At 39.8% G+C, this 22136-nt stretch overlaps 1 protein-coding gene across 10 annotated transcripts in view; it reads right to left on the reverse strand.

The window, feature by feature from the left end:
• ARHGEF10 (Rho guanine nucleotide exchange factor 10) overlaps positions 1-22136 on the reverse strand; it is a 121176-nt gene that overhangs the window by 52755 nt on the left and 46285 nt on the right. For 8 of the 10 annotated variants that reach the window (XM_080587747.1, XM_080587741.1, XM_080587743.1 and 5 more), the window contains 7 exons: positions 18290-18367; positions 17885-18064; positions 16468-16584; positions 14425-14517; positions 13146-13316; positions 11162-11307; positions 7990-8165 (listed from right to left, as the gene is read on the reverse strand). In XM_080587747.1, coding sequence (XP_080443873.1) covers positions 7990-8165; positions 11162-11307; positions 13146-13316; positions 14425-14517; positions 16468-16584; positions 17885-18064; positions 18290-18367 — 961 coding nt within the window. The remainder of the gene's footprint in view (positions 1-7989; positions 8166-11161; positions 11308-13145; positions 13317-14424; positions 14518-16467; positions 16585-17884; positions 18065-18289; positions 18368-22136) is intronic. The other 2 variants (XM_080587746.1, XM_080587748.1) reach the window with 1 other exon arrangement.

The following is a 22136-nucleotide window of genomic DNA, read 5'->3' on the forward strand; positions in this document are numbered from 1 at the left end:
ACTGGTGTATTGGGCTTACTTGCCAGAGCTTTGGAAGCATGGGTGCTGCAGGGGTGGCCTCTGTGAGCAGAGACCAGCAGCTGCCCCAGGTCAGATCAGAGCCAGATCCAGCCAGCTCCAAAAGGGACCCGCTGCTGGCCAGAGCTGAGCCAGGGAGCGATGCTGGGTGGGCCTCTGGGAGAGCACACTGAAGAAAGGGGGGAAAAAAACTGCTGTGCAACTGCAGCTGGGAGAGGAGTGAAAAATGACAGAGAAGCAGCCCTGCAGCCCCCAAGGTCAGTGCAGCAGGAGGGCAGGAGGTGCTCCAGGCATGCAGCAGAAGTTCCCCTGCGGCCTGTGGAGAGGCCCCTGGTGGAGCAGGCTGTCCCCCTGCAGCCCAGGGGTCCCACACGGAGCAGATCTCCACGCTGCAGCCCGTGGAGGAGCCCCCGGTGGAGCCGGTAGAGGTGGCCTGGAGGAGGCTGCGGCCCATGGAGAGCCCCCGCAGGAGCAGGCCCCGGGCCGGAGCTGCAGCCCGTGGAGAGGAGCCCACGCAGGAGCAGGGGGTCTGGGGGGAGCTGCCGCCCGTGGGGGACCCGTGCTGGGGCAGTTTGCTCCTGGGGGATGGACCCCGTGGTACGGAGCCGTGTGGGAGCAGTTCTGGAAGAGCTGCTGCCTGTGGGCAGCCCCCACAGGCCCAGTTCGGGAAGGACGGCATCCTGCGGGAGGGACCCCACGTGGAGCAGGGGCAGAGAGTGACCGTGAAGGAGTGGAGGAGACAAAACATTAGGGACTGACTGCAGCCCCCATTGCTGTTCCTCTGCGCTGCTCACAGGGAAGAGGTAGAAGAGGGTAGATAGGGGGAATGTGGTTTTGGTTTGATATTTGGTTTGTCACTGTTCTAGTCTGCTATCAATAGGCAATAAATTACATTAATCTCCCGGTGCTGAGTCTGTTTTGTCCGTGACAGTAATTGTCGAGCAATCTCCCTGCCCTTGTCTCAACCCCTGAGCCATTTTCATTGTATTTTCTTCCCTCCTTTGTTTTAGAAAGAGTGAGAGAGCAGTACGGTGAAGCTCAGCTGACCATCAGGGTGAAACTACCACAACTAGATGTGAGAAGATAAACAATGACATGAACAAGCAGTGAAAGCGCATGTCTGAATGTACTTCCATGATTATAGTACTGCAACGACGAACGATCTTGAGATAGGTCTGCAAGGAACCGTACGCTAGCCAAGCTGCCAGTGGTTTCCACTGAATTTCAGACTAGAATATCTATAACTCGTGGAAATTGTACTGTGAGGGAGCTCAACCTCCCTTTTTCATACTCATTTGCTCAGTTTCTACTCATTTTACTACTCTGTGTCAAGATGTGAATAAGACCTCTGCCAAGCCAGGAAAAGGTTTCTGCGAGCTGAATGTCAAAGCCCTACAACCACTAAAAAGCATATGAAAAGCAAAGGAAAAAGTCTCTTCTTAAGTGGGTGAGATAAAAATATAACACCTAATTTAATCTATGCATAATCCACCAGTTGAAAACACATATCTGCTTAACCAGTGAACTATGTAATGTCTCTAGGTTTGCTTGGCTGAACAGGCTGCGTTTGGAGTGAGATTTGTTTAAAATCTCTGGTCTTTTGTTCACATATATTAACAATAGTTTACATTTATGAACATGTTACTTTAGTATACAGATTATTTTCATTAGTTTTGAAACAAAGATTTACATTGTTAGTCCATACATACATCCCAGAGATGAAAGTTAGGTCACCTAGCAATTCATGCCATTACCATCATTTTAAAACCTTATCACCAACACTAGAGTTGATGCAATGTCCAGAGTAAGCAAGACTGAGTATTAAATGATGTATTACAATTGTTCAGCCTGAAAGTGATGACAAAGCAGCTTTATTTCCTTCCTACTATTTTCCTCCCCTAACTCCATATTTCTCATTAAACAAAGCAGCAAAAGTCAGTTTCGTTGGCAATGGCTTTTACAGCAGCATTATTTCTGTTTTTGAGAAAAACTGTTCTTCCATTGAATAAGAAGACACTGACAGAAACACAAGTGCTCACACACTGTAGCCCATCAAGCACCCCTACCTGTTTCCCTGGTAACACTCGGAGACCTACATGAATTGACTGCATAAAGCAGAAGGAAACGCAGAAGAATCACGTCTGCACTTCAGTGTTGTGTTACACTTGACAACAAACAAAAACAACAGAGATCAAGACCATAAGCAAGCAGAAATGGAGTACAAATTTATCCCGAGACTGATCAGGAAAGCAGAAAAAAAACACAATTTAGCAAAGATGAGGTTTGATTTTTGCTATGAACTGAAAACCTGTGAAACAAACAAACAAAAAATTAAAACTATGCCATAAACTCAAACGTGCTAAATCATTTCTTTCTTTTTACTGTTATCTCCCACACTCATCACTGCATGATATATATTGTACAGATGGGTCTTGCTCATTTTCTCTTTCAGCTTTTAGCCATATGGTTAAAATTAAATGGTTCTTTGCTTAAGTAATAGCCTATGCTGTATATCACTCCTAATGAACATGACTAGCAGCAGAAAGCTAAGATGCTGCTGACAGGCACAGGCTTCTCACTCAGTGATAGCAGTACGTTTAGGCCTCTCTCTTTGCTTCTGAGACTTTACAATGCAGTCTTCTTAAATAAAACACTGTGTAAAACTTTTACAGCTCACGCTGTTTGTTCTTGAGCTGCCCTGAGCATCAGTAAACAGACAACTCAGGGTGGTCGCTGTCACTGCAGCACCAAACAGAAATTCATCTCAGCACAGAACCCACATTTCACCACCCGTCAACAGTCTGCAGAAACTGCAAACTCATAAAAATACATGCTGGGGTCTAAGAAACAAACTCTGGAGAGTATACTTACCTATCATTCCTATATACCCCTTTAAAGAGCTGTGAAATATATTTTTTCAGTGATTCTATTTACAGAAGGGTGATTTGCAAGTGAAGGTCAACTTCTCATTCTTCTAGAGTGGAATACGTTACATTTTAATGAGAAGTTAAAATTTTGTCTTTGACCATATTTTTATAACTTTTGGAGACATATTTAAGACTGGATTAAAAAACAAGCTGTGTTCACTGCTCTTTCACCCACCCTCTTTTTCATCACAAGAATATAAGTAGTATTTAACTTACCTGCCACCCTCTTTCTATAAATTCAGTTGGCTTTTCCTTTTTGATTGAATGAATATCATTCATTAGGATACAACACTGCAGTAAACTTCATCAAAAGCCAACAGAAAAAAAAATTCTAATAAACACGAAAACAAGGAAATAGCCAACATATAAATCCTTTCAACTACTAAGGATCATTCAGGACAAAGCAGCATGTAACGGTGAAAAAAGATGGCAGAACAAATCTATTGCTTTCTTTAGATGCTTAGAACATTTAAAAAAAAGACAAATTCAGGTTAGCAATACCTGGTACTTGAATAGCCTTGGATTACTTTTTCCATTCTTCTATGAGATAATAAAATTATCCAAGATACTGATTTACCTGTGGTTGGTTTTAAGTGAACTGTGGTCTCCATTAGATTTGCACAAGATGCATTACATGCCTGAGATACTTTGAGTGCTTAGGCCTCCCACCCAGACTACAGATCATTTTATAGGTGAGGAAACCAACGCACAGAACAGTAAGACTCACCACCAACAGACAGAGCAAATATTAACATTCAGGAGCTCTTAAACTTGATGTTCATTCCCTCAGGACCATAATAAGCACATACCTGTCTTGGACAAAAGCAAGCAGAAAAAGAAAGGGAAACCAAACCAAATCAAACTAGTAGTCCAGATGTGAACGTTGAATCTGTCACTATCAGTAGTGCAGATAGAGGAGGTGAAGTCAATGCGTGTATCAACAGAACTGTATGGAAGAATGGAATTCACTAATTGACATTCAGTATTGAAGATGTGTAATTAAGGTAAGTGTCTCTTCTTCTGAGCTTTTCAACCATTTATTACCTAGGGTTCTCCTCACATTACACGATCCCTTTGCCAAGTTCCTTTTGGGTCCTGAATCACAGTTCTTGTTTCTTGCACTCCACAACCTCACCTAGCATTATAGCATCTTCCATATCTTACCATAAAAAGAAATCAAATGCTCTCATAACCACCTAAAACATACTTCAAATACCAATTACTGAAATCTGTTATGAAACACAATTCTTCCAGCACAAGTGAATCAAAACTTCCTGTTCATGATAACAACATTCTTTTTTTTCCAAATTAATTCAATTTTTCAACACTGTAAATGTGTCTATGCTTCTTCGCATGAACCAACGCCATTAAAAGGATTGGGAAGTAGAGGAGAATCGCAACAGCCTACCACAAACAGTATGTGGATTTACTTGGGAAGAACTTCGTCTTGCATCCTGCTGCAAATGGTTCCACTGAAGAGAATCAACACATCAGACCTCTTTGTCACACAAAGTTAAGGTAGCTATTTCTCCAGGAACCATCTGGTCGGGGTGCCAGAGGCTTACACTCACAGACTTTCAAAGACTAACTCCAATACAGGGAACAAGACTCTGCCTGATTCAGCCAAAGAAATGAGATCCCATAAACATGATGGGGCTTTTTTTTTGATTGTTTTTCCTGAAAACTGAGAATATGAAATGTTTTGTGCTTTAAATATTGTTACAGGAAGCAAACACAAGTTATAATTGTACTCCATGACAAAACAATATCAAGTACTGTAGGAATATAAGGAATCTGCCAAACAGCTGAGACTTCAATCTTTCTCCATGTTCATAATTAAAAGATTTCATAATCTACTTATGGTGCTAGGGGAGAATAACAGGAATAAGGCAAAAGCACATCAAAGACAGAAGGATCACAGCAGAACAAGCTCAGAATTTTTTTCTGCTTTCCCCACACACACCCTCAGGCCACACAGTATCTCTTGGCAAGAGACAAGAAAGCTTTGGAAAAAAAAATGTTTAACTGAACAGCCCCTAAATGGATTCTCCTCTAAAATTCAGAGAGGAACAACTGGTACACAAAGCAGAACTGAGTAGAAAACTGCAAATTTATGATTTTGCTAACTGAAAACAATGTTCCCACAACCTTTGTTTTTCTACTTAGAACAGTACTAAAGCACGCCCTTGATTTATAGGTACTAACAAAACCTTTCAACCTTTCAGCAGTTGCAAATTACAACCTATCCAGGATTAATTCAAATTCAGCTATTACTTTCTCTGCAGCACCCAAAGTAAGTTTGCATCTTTAAAATATTTTTTCTTGCAGCATGGTAGAAAGCTTAGGGTGCCAATTGCATTTAGCCAATACTAGTGAGATACTACGCTTATGACAGTTGTCATCTGTCATAGAATCCAAGGATTCTGGTGGGAAAAAAAGTGCCATGATAAGAAAAAAATAATAACTAGTAATCCTTACAAGGACACAACCAGAAGCTATACAGAATTCTTGTTGATCACAGCAGTAATATGAGTAAAGAGTCTCAATGGGAGAAATATTTAACCTAGTGTTAAATATTACACTAGGAGATGCAGACACAAACTTTCTTTTCTCAGTTCTCCAGAAATGGAAGAGGTGACCCCCTATTGCTTTTACACAGAATCATCATTATTCTGCACTTCTCCAGTTTCCACAGAGAGAAACGTGAGGTGAAAACACAGACCTACACATGGTTCTACTTCATGGAGGCCAGGATTTTGCCTGTAGCATCCCAAATTGCTCTTGATCATTAGATGTTTAGGTTGTCTTGCTCTTGGACAGATTAAAATCACGTTCTATGAAGCCACAGCAGTTCCTTGGTATACTTCAAAACCAGAGGGAAACATAACATAACTTTATAATGACTACAAAGTGATGTATTTTCAGGCAAGCAATGATTGAATATTTTGCCAGTAATGCTTTGCCATTTGTGTTAAACACCCAAAAAATTTCACTGACTATGCAAGACCAAAATGATAAGCTATAATACAAGACTACAATGACGATGCATCATCATCAAATATAAAATATGGTATCTTGGTAGGTACAAATAAGCAACAGTAACCACTAGTCTTACCAATCCCTTCTCTCTGCAAGAAGTATATTTTCTGAGCTTCTTTAATCTTCTGAAGCCAAGAAAACTGGAACTAAGAGAGCACCTCTACAGAAAAACTAACACAATTAAGCATCTCTTCGAACCTGTCTATACAGGTCATTTCGGACAAGTCTGCATTCAGAGTAACAGCTAGTGCTGACACAGCACTACATGCAAATAGCAAAGCTAAGCTCATCTCTTTCATGACTGATTATAATTGATTTAGTTGGATCATTTCAGAGAAATGCTTGATTAAAGCTGAGAGAAGATTTATTCATTTATATAACCGGTATCCTTCATAAACTTTTTAATTATTACCTTTCAATCCTTTTTATTAGAAGACTGAATTAATGCAGTGATCACAGCTTAGTAAGCTAACAGTAAATTCACCTTGCCTTTTATCTATTGAGTACCATTTAATTTAAAGGATGAGACTACAAATGATGTATAAAGTCCTATTTTTTTATGATGTTACCACACATCATGAAACAAACCTCAAAACCAAGAAATTCAAGTAGGTTCTACAGGATAGTTTGAGTAAGGGTTTTTTCTTTCTCCCTTCATCCTCCACTTCCCTATGTGATCTTGTTGACAGGCAAGGACTTGATATAATCAATTATGAAGTTGCTGCATAAAGTTGCGCTAGTAATATTCAATAAGCTGTTCCACCTACATATTCTTATGAGGGGAGCCCCAATTCTAAGTTATACGCTCCCTTGTACTCACTCCTCTTGGGGTCATGTATACAGCACCTGTTAATCTATAGTTTAAGAGCTCTAATCTCGTTGCCTAAATAGACCATTAACGTTTTAAAGGAGTTTAAAGAATGAGGTTGTCCTTGAAAAAGAGTCATAAATACCTATAAAAATGTTCTTATGCTATTTACAAAGGGAGGAGCAAAAAGGCCTGACACTCTCATTGAGAATAAGGGAGGTATTAAATGCTGCAGCCACACCTCAGTTCTAAAGCACAGTATTTATGTGTCCTTACAGAACAACTATGGAAAAATTCATGAGGCCAAGAGAGCAATATTAAATAAACGTAGTGTGAAATAATGCCCAGAGCTAGCACTGAAACCAATCTAAATTACAATCCATTAACATGGTTCACAGTCTAGATATATTAAATATGCTTACAAATACAGTATTTAGAAAAAAATATATAAATATAATTCATTCTATATAAAAGGCTAGCTACTGAGTAAACTCTTGAAATTTATACATCTCTTGAGGGCAGTTGGCAAGCTTGTAGGAGGGATTAATAAGCACAGAAAGGACCTGCAAATTTCAGAGCCTTAGGTCATTTTTGGAGAGAGGTCGGGGCTCTCTCAGCCACTTAGTTACCCATTGACATATTTTTCAAAAACATTCATCAAAATTAATATTACAGTGCTTGCTTTTTCTTCCTTGAAGAACTTGCTACTGTGCTTGAAGGGCAGGATACTATAGACGTCAGAGAAGTTAACTTCTGTCCTTCAGTAACCACTCGTGGCCAGACTCTTATGCCACAGCAACATGGTGGCTTGTCATCTTTTTACTGAAGAAAAATTCCTCACTTTAACTATGGGATAAGAACATTTGTACAACCAGCTACCACTGGATAACTGCCATACCACACCAAGAAAAATTTTCTGCATGTCCCTACGTATTCATGCTTTAAACCTCTAGAATTGTTTATGCATTCATGCATAAAACTCTGAAATAGGACAAACACAAGTAATTCATGTTGCAATGCAAGAGATTGTCTTATCACTTGATGGATTCTCAGTTTCCAAAGGAAGAGGTTATGTTTCTGTCCATGTTACAGAATTCTTCATGCACCAAATGCTTTGTATTCTGTAGCCCGCTGCAATTGACATATGTATTTTAACAAAAAAATGAAATCTGTAAATGTGTAACAGCTGTCACTTACTTGGCTTAGAATTAATGATGACATTTTCAGCAGAGTGCTGGGGTGGAAACCTGCAGTTCTCTCCTTGGCCCTCACTGCTGCCATACTCTATGACTTCCACTTGTCCCAGTGGTACACTCCATTTTAATAAATACCTCTGGCCAGTTGTCACAGCGCCACTGCCTTCATAGGATGAGCTGGAAGATACGCACACACAAATTATTGCTGTGACATGTCACCATGTTTTATGGCATTCTATTTATTAATTCAGAAAATCTGCTGCTTAGCAGACTGAGTATTGTGCAAAACTTTAAAGAAATACATCCATCAGGATGACTTTTGTGACCGACCTTTGCTGTGAGTACAAAGATAGCTATGCAGGTGCAGATAATCCTGTTTACAGACAGCATAGGACTGCCCCACAACATACCCTATATTTCTATCATTGCAGCTTTTCAGTACTTAAAGGGGACTTATAAAAAAGATGGAGAGCAACTCTTTGCTTAATCAGATGACAAAACAAGGGGGAATGGTTTTAAACTGAAAGAGGGGAAATTTACATTAGAGGTTAGGAGGAAATTCTTCACTCAGAGGGTGGTTCACTGGAATAGGTTGCCCAGAGAGGTTGTGGATGCCCCATCCCTGGAGGCCTTCAAGGCCAGGTTGGATGAGGCCCTGGGCAACCTGATCTAGTGGGTGGTGTCCCTGCCCATGGCAGGGGGGTTGGAACTAGATGATCTTTGAGGTCCCTTCCAACCTGAGCCATTCTATGATTCTATGATCTTTTAAAATCAATGTGCATCTTGACATCCTAATAGAAGCCCTTAGGATGATACTATGGCTCCACTTTTTCCAAATTCTTTTTGCTTGTACCATCTTTTAGGACAGTACTTGAAACAGTGCTAAAAAGCAGTAACTGCTACATTCAGGAAAGCCTGGATGACGGGAACTTCAAATGACTACCAGGAGGAGGAAGGTCAATGCAACCTCTCAAATGCTGACAAGCCAACATTTCTGCAAAGTCCAAAGCCCAGGATGTTCTTTACGGCAGACCTGTTGCAATTGCTGTGGTTTCTAAGAGGAATCTACATGTGAGCTGCTGCTCACGGAAGTGTATATCACAACAGGCGTTTCAGAGGAAACAGCATGCTGAGGAAGCTTACTTGAAATAGAAATGGTATTCACTGGCTCCTTTTCCTTTGTTTCTTTCATTCTGTTATTCACACATTCAAGCATATGTAACAAACATCTACTATCAAGCACAAAAGAGATATTAAAGGAAACAGGAATGTTTCCTTCACAGAAAGCACGGCTGAAGTAAGCAAAATAAAAGCTTTGGAGAAATCAGCCCGGAGTGTTTAGTGAGAACAGTATCTGGACACCAACATTCAGCTAGTCAGCTAATTATTCACCACACGGTCATACTTCTGTTTCAAAGGAGAGACAAGAATGAACAGAAAAAAACAAAAGTACCACAACTTAAGGAAATATTTATGAACTCTAGATCTAGTTAAAAAGAAAGAAAACACACAGCTGTTCAGTCACTAGGGATAGCATCCACCCTGTCCAACTCCTGCTACTTAAAAGTTAGGTCTCCAGTTTGAGCCGGTCATCTAGGCTACATGTGAAGAAGGACCTTCTGAGGGTCATGGACTTGCAGAAATGTGTCTTTTGCCAGCTACAGAATATTGTTCTGGAACCAATGGCTCCCAGGCTCTTGGGATGTCTGACTATTTCGGTAAAGACTGACAAAAGGTGGTTAGGAAAACTGAGCTGACACGTGCTGTTCTGCTACCTGTACATGTAAATTCTCTGAAGTTTACACCTCCAGGGGTCAATAGGTAGGCGTGCACAAAGCTGAGTTTGAAAACCACCCCTGTAACAGAAGCCTAGCTTAGATTAGATGCCTAACTTCTACACAGCTAAAACAAAAACAAATACAGTTCATTTGGACCCAAAATTCTGGACTGGATACTGGTGTAATCTATGAAATTTAGCATATTATTTCCTTCAGTTCCTAACTATATTTTGCATGACAAAGGTAATTTCTTCTGCACTGAAAAAACAGTTAATGTCAAGAACAACAGCGCTGTTAGTGATAACTGGAGCTGTTGATTTAACAAGGAACCCAGAGACTTGGCAAAATCATGAACTTTTCACATGGAAAACGAAAACAGAGTGCACATTGCCACTCCAGGGCCAACTACAAAAAATCCAAGACAATGATGTCATGGAAAAAGATAAAATAAGTGGTCAAAAGCTACTAAGGAACTGAATAAATTGTAAAGGAAAAGAATTGCGATTCCTGGGATAACTGGATATAAGCTTTTGCCGTATAATAACTGCTCTTCAGAAAATGTACTTCTTGCTCGCTAACGTGAGACCAAGCATTCACACTACTGCAGAAATATGTACTGCATTCAGACTTCACCAACGAACTAAGATATCAACTCATATTACGCTTAAGAAAAGCTGTTCTTGGAAGATTTTAACAGTCTACATTTTCTCCATCAGAATGTACCAACACACAAAGCAGTTCATGATACAAGCAACATTGGAACGTGAGTGTGACCTTGGCATACACAGTGCTATAGCAACAGTAATAGCTACAGCCAACTAAAACAGAAGGCATGTTAAAATAAATGCTTTCTTCAAAGCACCTCAAATTTAATCCTTCAACATTTGGTCTCAGAGATAAAAACCCTTCCTCAGCTGGAATTTCATTATTAGTGAGTTCCTTTTTTTTTTTTCTTCTAGCTACATGCATTAGCTTTGGTTTTGTTTTAACTTCCAAATCATGTCAAGTTACAGAGGTGTGACAGCACGAATTTAAGGAAGAAGAGAAAAAAATCCTACAGTGGTATATCTGCACTCCACTCCGCCCTAATGCACACTGATAATTCTACAGCAGAGCACATTTCTAACTGCAATTTCCAACCGATATATATATATATATATATATATATATGCACACACACGTGTATATGCTCACACACAAATTTATTCTGGAACTTCAAAATATCAGCAGGAAATTTAGAAGAGTGTATAAAAGCCAGCTGTCCATTCATTATGACAACTGATAGAGATCATTAGACACAGTAAAAGCAAAACAACAATAAAAAAACTCTTTTCACTGTCATTTTTTCCAGCTTAAACTTGAATGATAATTTAAAAAATATTAATCAAGTCTTACCGTATATTTACTGTTGCACACATCAGCACATCATTTAACATGAAAAGTCGCCGTTCTTTGGTTTTGATAATTTCTCCTTTGTCATTGTAAACTGTTTCAACCATATCATCAGTCCGTACAAGGTATCTGTTTCCACTGCTAAGTAGCTAGAGTTTAAAAACAATCAACATCATCTATTATATATTGTACATCTAACATCCAGAACAACAACAAAAATGCAATATTGCTGTGTGACTACAAATGCTCACAAGTGAATTTGCCAAATGAATTAAGTGTCTTTACTGATTTGCTTTTCATTTCCTGCAGCAGTAACATATAACCCCAGGATATGTCCTGCAGGGGTTTGCATTCTTCATATGGAACATGTAATTGCTCTGAAAGTCTTCCATACTGATAAAGGTCCTCTAACGAAAAAAAAAAAAAAGTCATAGCTTCCACAGTTTCCATTACTTCCTTCCTTCACCTCTTCTTTCATAGTCCATTTAAATGTTACACCTGGTTCCAGTCGTCCCAAAGGGGCAAGTCAGAGTGGGTGGAAGAAGAATGCTTTTAGCTTCTCTGTCTACATTGGCTTACAAAACCAGCAAAGGAGTGCAGCTGGCATATTTCCACAGACTGCCAAGAACACGACACGTACAAAAGGTGCAGGACATGTAAACTGTTCCTGCAATTTTCCTTCAAGTGCTGAGGCTCAGCCTTGCGTGCAAGCATGAACCAATTCCTTACAGGTCAAATACATCTCCATAGTGGCAGAGAAAAAATGGTCCACAATGCACCCATTTCCTGTCTATCAATTTCCTTCACCACCTGTTTCACCCTGCCTGGCATTGTATAATGGCATTGTCTAAATCTGTATAAGCAAATATTAAGTCACGAGTTGCACAAGGCGCTAAATGATATGAAGTGACTACGCAGCTAGATCTCAAATCTCCTGGTACAGAACGTAAGCCTTTACAGTTGCTATCAACTGATAAAAGGAAATCTGGACCACCTCCTAAAAGGCACATTCTGTGTCTTTAACTCCTTGAGTCATTTGTAGATAATCATTAGTAGCTAATTCAAAAAGCAGGAGTATGAGAACTAGAAAAGAAAGTAAATTACCTGAGCCCATTCTTTAATGCACTTAGAATGGAAATATTATGCCAGGATGACAATAAATTCAGTATTCCTTTTTTCATAAATAGCTTAGTAGAAGTCTGGTTGACTACTTTCTGTCCTTAAAACTACCAGGGTTTTTATGAATCACAAACAAAAGCACTCCTTGCACTCCTTTAGCATGCCGCCATTACTCCATGCCAAGATAAGTACAATCATCTATAACTTCATGAAAGCAATAATTGAAGCATTGGGAAAAACAGAAGCATTTATGATGCAAATAAGCATACATATATCTACAGTACAGATAGTTACTAACAAACTCAAACAAAGAAAATTGTTACTTCCCCCTCACTGAATGTTTTCTGCAGTTCTTCAAAAATGTTTCTATTATATGATCTAAATATATGAATGAAACAGACTGGGGTGTTCTTCAAAACAAGAAAGATATTGGACACATCCAATAGCACACTCCCAACCACTCTGCAGTTGGAAGCACTGCTGTGTAAGAAACTGGTTCCTTCCTTTACATAGGACTAATTCCTTGGTTCTAGGGTAAACTCAGAGTTGCATTTTCTCATGCAGAAGATCTGCATGTAAACTTGCTACAGAAAAAAAAATATATTATTTTCTACACTGCCACAAAATATCAGCACTGCCACTGCTATTTCAGCATTTTACCCACCCCAGCACACAGTGGTTTAAACCAGTGAACCCATTCTGTCTTGAAGGTAACTCACATCTCACACCTACCACTAGAACAACCCCATGGTGTCAAGCACTACAGAAAAACCCACAGGTGTCTCTTCAGAGTCCATTCTCAATATTGTTCAAGACCTGGAAACTGATAATATACCAACTCTTCCATCACACATTTCTACTTCCTAACCTTATTCAGATAACGTTCGTTCATTGCTTTTGCTATTTGTTTTATTTCACAGCGTTGATCTGCATCCCTTTTCCTTTCATTTAACTTCTCTGCCAGTGTTTCAAGTTCTGTAAGAGCCATCTGCAGAGGTAATCTGTCAGGATGTCCCTTATTAGTGTTCTTCAACATATCCTGTAGGGAAATGATAAATGAAAACAAAAGTCAGAATTAACTCCAAACTCAAGTTCAGAAGACTACAGGATGTGCTGTGGACTTGTGTGCAGAAGTTACTGCTACATTCCTTACCTGAATACTACTAAGGAATAAGACCAATGAACATCTAATGAATATTCAGACTGCATCACTTATTTTCCTGAATATCTTAATAGTTATTAAAAAGAAAAGACATTGAATGGGGTCACATACAGTTTATAGGAAGAAAGTACAGAAAAGAAACATGAAAATAAATGTAAAACCTCCAAATGTAACAGAAAAAGATTAGCGGAAGTTGCACACAATAGAAAACGATTTGAAAAGCAATATTACAATATGTAGGTGTCTAAACAATCATTTAAACTTAAACTTCTCTTATACTTACTATTATAATAATTTTCAATTATCTTTATTACTGTTATTATTCCTCACTAATACACTGACAGCAAGATCATACTGAAGTAAGAGATCATACTTACTCTATGGAGGTTACAACAGCTGCTAAAAAAACCCTTCCCTTTTGTAGGCACACATTGGAACAATTTGAATGAAATTTTTGCTCCTTCCCCACAGCACTTAAAAACCACCACGTATTCACTATGGCTTCCTGCCACATCTTCCTGCAAACTCCATCTCTTGTGCTGTCTCAAAAGCTCTTGCCACAGCTACCTACCTACAAGCTCCCACCACAAAAAAAAAACAAAAAAACTCCAAACCTTATCCTGCATTAATTCCTGGACGTTAATCCTGAAACCTGTCCTGTGTCACACCTGCAAAACACAGCTAACTTCTAGCGCTCTCTTGACGTGGTCTGGAAGGAGTTCTAAACACTGACAATTGGTCTGGAGCAGGTCTACACAGGGGAACTGTGAATTACGGTGAATTGCCTGCCCATGCAATCAGAGATCAGTATGTAATAATGCACTGCATTTTTTTTTCCTTGATATTTCCCCTGGATCCAGTGGTCGCTGCCACTGCAGCATAGTCTTCCAGCAGAAGACAGCTACCCAGCAATCCCACAAACAAGCCACGTGAGAATGCAGCAAGAACACTTATTGGGTGAATCCGTTTGGTAAATATTCTTTACCTGCAATAGCAGAATGAACTGTGGAAAGCGCTGGATAGGTTTCATCATTAAACCATACAGCGTAATCCGATCGGGGCTTGACTCCTGGCACTGCTGCAATGCAAGAAAGTCACACAGTTTACTCCCATAAGTGTATTTCCATCAGTTACAGAATGAAAAGATCTCTTGTGAATATTCTGTATCGTTTACATTCATTATAACAGCGGTACCGCAAAGATTCCTTCTTTTCATTCAGAAGAAGTAAATTTTTTTAGAATCACTATTAAGATGATGGTACATCACCAAACTGAAATGTCCTCCTTAAATAACTGCAGCTGGGATGAAGCCTCACCAGCAACGTGGTACCTATGTATACAGTGATAAACCACATTCATGTTTTTGTTTACATAAGCAGTGCAATGAAACGCCTGCTTAACTTCAAGTACAACACGATGAACATAGTTGTTCCAGTTCTTAAATCTGTAAATCCAAGTGATTTGTCAATTTATACTCTGCAATTTACTATTGCTGATCTGTATCTTGGGCCTAAGAGACCATAAATGTGTAAAAACCAATGTGTTTTTAAGAGGAAATCTGAAGAAAACATTGTTGTCTCAGTATTGTGGAAACAAAAAGAGACTTTCATTTTCTTTGTTAGAAGAAACTAGGGAAAAGATCATTGATTTATGCTTGGAAAGAAAAATATCAGAATCCATTACTTTGGTTTTCAGGAGTGGGGGATAAGAACAGACAAATTTCATTTGCACATGCAGAAGCCCCGTTTGTCTAAGATATTTCAACTTTTTGAATATTTTGATCAGAATCACAGAAGATTCAAAAAAAGAAGTATAGGAGAAACACTCCATATTAAAAACCAAGCAAACAATATAAAACTTGTGTAGTGCTTACATTTCCACGAACACTTTTTTGCCCAACCACTGGTAGAGAAAATTCTTGCACGAAGTCTGTTAGTTGCAGTTGGACAAAAGAAAAAAAAAAAGGTACATAAATTTACTCTGTCCTAAGAGGTCAACTGTGACTCCCTACCTGGGAGAAGCACCAGAGTTGGTACTGACAAGGATTGACAAGAGTGCAAACAATGCCACTGCTGGAACAATGGGCTTTTACCTGTGCGAGAAGTAACCTTACAGAGCTTCATCTTGGTGGTGCCTAAGGCTTCCAGAATTTTATCCTGTGTACTGCTGCTGCCATACTTCCAAAATGCTTTGAATTAATTTTAAGATCCGAAGACAGATTAGGAATCAGCTCCCCCCGCCACCCCCTTCCCAATCCTCTAGGAAAGCTAAGAGCTTCGCTGTTTATTTTGCCAAGGGCACCCAACCTCAGTGTTTGATGGAACACTGTGGCAGACCTGGCAGAGTGACAGCTCTGAGAGGCACAACTCAATCCAAGACTCTCAGGATAATGGGACAAACTGAGCTTCCAGGCTCTGAGCAGTATAACAGCCTAAAAGCTTTGCAATAGATTTTGCATACCCTCTGTAGGGCATCACCCCTAAGGCTTCCCAGCAGTTCCACTGCATGTGCCAGGCTCACGATGAACATTATCACATTCATCAGGGCAGTAAACATTCTGCACAAAAAATGACAATTTTATACCCAAATTGTAAAAATATATATATATATATATATATATATAAAATAATAGGAAATTCTTGTGGAATGGAAGTATAGCTATATGACTCTGCACAACAGAATAAAGAGGTTAGAAATAAAATAAATCCCCAATACGAGGACTCAGATGGTGAACTATTATTTGAAGCTCACGTGATAAGAAAGAACCCCAATGTTTTGCCAAGTACTGTGATGCAAACACCAATAAACTGATCTGAACAACACTTCCAAACACACCCAGGATCTAAAATCAAGTTATTCTCAAAGGAGTGAAAGTGAATTCTCTGTAGACTTTATATGCCTAAGCCATAAAATCAAAGTCCATAAAAAGTCACACAATGTACAGTATTATAGTCTGATTTCCCCCTTGTAATTTATACAGTCTCGTTCATATCACATGTCCAGCTGTTTTAAGCTTGAGTGAACTCACCTTTAAGAAATCCAGAAAGGCAGGTTTGGTGGCACATGTTTTCTTAAGGATCCCCACTGCTGTACTGAAGTTGTTCACATATTCACTGTACGCATCTAATACCATAGATTTGGAAAACTAAAAACATAAACAGGTAGACCATAACTATGAGCACAAAGGATGCCTGACAGTATTATTTACAGCCCTGACTCACTTTGTTAGGAGCTAAAGGCTTTTGCTTGGCCTAGTGCTGGACCTACAGAAATACTGATGATACCCAAAGTAACTTTTCTGTAAAACGCAGGTTGGAGATCTGGAGATGTAGCAGCTATGAATTATAAAATGTAGATTTACAGAAATAGCTTCACCTTGGCTACAATCCTAGGGCAAAGCCTGGGGACTCCGGGTAATCAAGAGGCCTCCACTGAGATTCAAAGCAGCTGGAGGAATCCCATGACCACCTCACGGTGGTAATGCACTGCTGCCTATCTTCCAGATTCAATGAACAAGTCAAGTCCCAAAGCCTACACACCCCATCTGCAGCTGATGTTTAGCAAGAAAGCAGGTTTTGTGGCCTGCAAACAGCCACATGAAGGGCAAGATCACTGCCCATTGCCTCCTAAGTAAAGACTCTGCAGAGCTCGTCTAGTAAGTACGCCCCAACTTGCTTCAGTCAAAGCAAGGCACATCTGGTTTAAAGAAAGAATCTTTAGTAAATATTTCATTTTTACTGAAATGGGGTCAAAGCACTCCAAACTGCACATCCCTGCTCTCTTTCAGCTGAAATGAAAGGGCGGTAGTTTCCAGCAGTTGGGTAGCAACAAAGCAGAACACTCAAACCAGCAGGTAGGCAGCCTTTTCCATCCACACACCTGCTGTGGGAATAACGTCTTTCTATCAACCGTTGGAACTATTTGTTTCCTCTAATTCAAGCCAGTGGCTAATTCAGTTCTTCACTGGATGAACGTTCACTAAGGGATTTACAAATACTCTTTGTGGGTGCTCCAGGCTGAGTTCAAACTAAGGAATTCAGGACATCAAGTACTGCGTTTGTTTTTTTTTTCTATTCCCAATAAATATGCAAAGTCCCACATACATAAAACTACCTGCTTTTTAAGAGAAATTGAGCTTCAATCTCATCTTAATTATGGTGAGTTTTTGAATCTATCTCATCTGACAAAGAAACTGCTTACTTAAGTATCTCAAAGCTTGATCAAGGCCTGAAAATTTTGGCCACAATGCTTTCTCATCTGCTAACCTAGCTGAAGACACCTGTTGGTGTCAGCTTCCTTACCAGGGTGGTACATACATACTCTGACAGTTGCTGCAGGCATTGGAGAACATGGGAATAAAATGGTCAAGTTAAACAGAAAGATATGGAGACTGAATAACAATTCTAAAATAAAAATAGATTATCTGTTCCGATGCATTTGCTTACTGAAGCAACAAAGACATCGCCAATCATTTCAACAGAATCCCATTCAGATACACGACTCGCCAGTGCTATTTGAAACATTGAATGGCACTGAAGAATTTCCTTAATACGGTAAAAGACCATTTTGAGTTTTCTTTCACTCAGTAATTTTGGTTCCATTTCTGACAGGGGCTTCTCATATTGCTGTGGAAAAAAAAGATACATAAATATATTAAAATCGCCTTAAATGGGGTCTTGTATACATAGAAAAAACAAACAAATTACATAACAGTACATACGTACAAAATCTCTCTGAACATTTGGCATAAAGCATCTGTAGCAGAACCTGTGAGTCACGCTACAGATTCTTTAAGAATTTGATTAATTTTCAAATTTCCAAGCAATAGAATGCAAAAGTCATTGCGGTACCTCCAAAATTCTTTTCAGAGCATCCACATAATTCTTCTCACTATCAACTACAGAGCCCAAAATATATCTTCTCACAACCTGTTGAAGAAATAAAGTTTTCCTTGAAACTGATCAGGTAACACGTTCATCATAATTGGAAATGCTCATGGTAAAAATCTCACATTGATAAAAAGCAAGAAACACAAAGCAATTTAAATACTGGCACTGCCATAACATAAACACTGTACCTCTTCAAGAGTCATTAAAAATAATTTTAGGGTAATAGTAAGTTTAAGACAATAACAGTTATTGTAAGCCTATATAATATTTGCTGATTGTTCCAATTTCAAGCTCTAATTTTGAAACATCTTTTATTTTTAGATGTATCGATTTATTCATTATGAGAAAGTATCTTAGTTGGGATTTTTTTGGGGGCGGGGGGGGCGCGGTCGGATATTAAAGTGAAAACCTTATCTATATTTATACCAATCAACAGAATTGTAAGTTTCAGGAAATACTATCATATTTCATGTTTACAAACTCCAGGCTATTCATCACATCCTTCTTCACTCCCTAATTCTGTTATTTAGCTGAAACATACCGTATACACGTGCAGGTAACATGAGAGGAAGGACAAAGAAATTGATCTGATTTAAAAGTAAAACTCCCAACTGCTATGGATTATATTTCTTGCTATTTTTAAGGATTTGTCTTCACCCAAATCCACTTCCTAATCCAACTTTCAAAAGCGGTGTTCTGCTTGAGGGAGAAGACGGTAGGAAGGCAGGAACACGCCACTTCCCCAGAAGTACAAGGAAAGGCAAAACTGCTTATTTTACTACTTTAAGCTAGCCTAAAAGACCATGAAATTCACATCTCAGACTTGCTTCTCTTGAAACTCCTCTGCTTCTGTACCCCATGGCCTCATGCTTTCTTCTCCACAGCTGCCTTTAATTCTTCACACTTGAATTTCATATTATTAAATTATGTGTAGGTCATGTAAGGATTTTCTTTCAAGTGCTGGCATTTCAAAGGAAGGCCTTCTGAGGCCTTGCTTAAAGACATAAATGGTAAAATTCGTTGTGTCTAATTTGTGCTTAGACTAGATTTAAGTTTTTTATTGGGTGTAACATATTGGCTGCTCTAATAAAAGATACTATTGCTACTCTTAGTCACAGTTCACCCATTTGAAAAGAATAAATATCTTTGAATTATGTTTTTTCAGGCTGTACAATACAGAAAATAAATGTTTAACAGCGCCTACTGGTCATCATGATATATGTAACTTACAGTAGGCTTGCATGGAAGTCTTACATTTATATTAGCATTTTTGCTAGTAAAAATAGCATATAAACATAAACAACTTAAAATAAGAATTCGAGTCACAGTCTTAAAATGACACAAAAGCTAACACGATTGAGATCCGAAGCAGGACATAGTATTTAAACAGGAGCTTGCTTTTAAACATAAGCTACCATGCCACCTACCGTTTAAAGCAAGAACATCCATAAAGACAACTCACTGCAGAGTAATTCAGGTTGGAAGGGGCTTCCCAGTCCAACTGGGACCCCCAGGGCAGCTGTGTCGCCTCCTGTCCCCTGCCTGTGCTGTGTGTGGCACAGGGATACTCTGCCCAAAAGCCAGGACTTGTGTTTGCCTTTGTTGAACCACTGCAGCTTGCTGTGAGCCCAGCTCCTCGAGCCATCAAGGTCACCCAGAAGAGCAGCCCTACCTTCCAGCATTGTACATGCTGCCTGCATCAATTTGGTTTCTCCTGCAGACACGCTGATGGGAGCACTGCAGCTGGTACCCAGACCATTGATAAAGACATTAAGCAGCACTGGCCCTGTATCACCTCCTGAGGGACAGACACCACTAACACCGGCCACTTGCTGGACTTTGTACCACTGATTACACCCCTCTGAGCAGGGTGTTTCAACCTGTTTTCCACTCAATTTATAGTCTGCCTGTACGAATTATATTACACACACAGCTACAAGGATACTTCTGGAGACTGTGCTGAAGGCCTTGCTAAAGCAAAAGTGGAATGACACCCTCCATGTTCCCCACCCACAAGCTAGTCATCCCAAAGGCACCAAGGCTGGTCAGGCACAAATGGACTTCCTGAAGACTGTTCCCAATCATCCTTCTGTCCCTCACAAACTCAGAAATAGCTACTAGGAGGATTTGCTCCGTAACCTCCCACGGACAATGATAAGGCCAGCCAGACCCTAGTTTCCCAGGCCCTCCTTCTTGAGGATGAGTGTGATAACTAAATTTTTTGAGTCACTGTGATCTTAGATGATCAAGACCATACCTTCAGAACCACTAAACATATATCACCCAGTTTCACGGACAGGTACACGTCCATCCAGCCAAAGTACACCTTAACTGTATCTTCTACAACTTCCTCGCGAGGGGGAGTGGAGAGGCAGGTGACCTATTCTCCGTTATCACCAGTGACAGGACCCGTGGGAACGGTGTTAAGCTGAGGCAGGGGAAGTTTAGGCTGGACATCAGGAAGAGGTTCTTCACCGAGAGGGTGGTCGCACACTGGAACAGGCTCCCCAGTGAAGCAGTCACTGCGCTAAGCCTGCCTGAATTTAAGAAGCGATTGGACTGTGCACTTAGTCACATGGTCTAAACTTTGGGCAGACCTGTGCGGTGCCAGGAGTTGGACTTGATGGTCCTTATGGGTCCCTTCCAACTCGGGATATTCTATGATTCTTCCACTGCAGGTAATGCTTCACCCTAACACAAGCTGCCTCTAGGCTTGGCGCTTCAAAGGCCTGAAGAAAAACCTTACCAGTTAAGAGCTGAGGCAAAGGGGGCACTGACTTCCTCAGTCTTCTCAGTATGCTTTGTCACAAGGGTCCCCCGTCCCATCAGGCAGAAGACCCATATTTATATCAGCCTTCCTTTTGCTGTCAGTGTACATATAAGGAACCTTTCTTGCTGTCCTTCCCATCTCTCAAGCTCCAGATGAGCTTTGGCTTTCCTAACTCCGTCCCTGCTCAGCTGGGCTGCCCTTCATGGGTAGATATACAATATATATCATGATCTACACAGCAGTTAACAGCTTACTCCAAATTAAGAGCTCTCTATCTTTCCTGAAGAAAATACAACCATTTTTAATTACCTACAAAAAAACAGTGAAACACTCAAACCCATATTTGGAAAGAAAGAAAATACAGCTTTCGGTGATGCTGGGATGTTACAGTAATATAATACATTTGGTAGTTGTATCGTTACAAGATCTAGCACCGCATTGTGCTAAACACATTAGAAAAACAGAACTCACCAAGCAAAACAAATGCCTGTACCACTCTTCAACTGCTCCTTATTTTTCAAGAATACTATTAGCCTTGCCACTCTTTTTTTTAAGGTACTGACCAACTCATGACTTCACACCACAAGATACTAAAAACTCTCACACAGTTATTAAACTGTCACAACAATACAGTAACACGAACCCACAGGATTTATTTTCAGCCAAAAATTCAAACCTATGCTGATTTCAGTGTCTTCTGACGTGGTTTCCACAGTGACCATAGAATATGAGGTGGTGAACAGCAAACTATACTGTTCTGTAGACTTGACTTTATTGTGGACAAGTTTTTTAGATCAGGAGAAATCTTAAGATGCAGAGAGCACGCAGAATGTTCTCTGCATTTAAAAGAGAACTCCCAGAGCACCAGCAATGTGTTCTGACTCAGCAAAAATGCTTAAACTCTTATCTTTTACTCCAAACCACCACATTCAGCTTTAGGTGTTTAGGCAGTAAAATGAAGTAATTACTGTAGTTCCTAATTTTATAATGCAAAACATTTTGTACCTCTGGCTGAGTTCTGGATTGATACAATTCACA

This window comes from Anser brachyrhynchus (genome assembly GCF_964034855.1).
Source record: "Anser brachyrhynchus genome assembly, chromosome: 3".
In the NCBI taxonomy this organism is placed as follows: Eukaryota; Metazoa; Chordata; class Aves; order Anseriformes; family Anatidae; genus Anser; species Anser brachyrhynchus.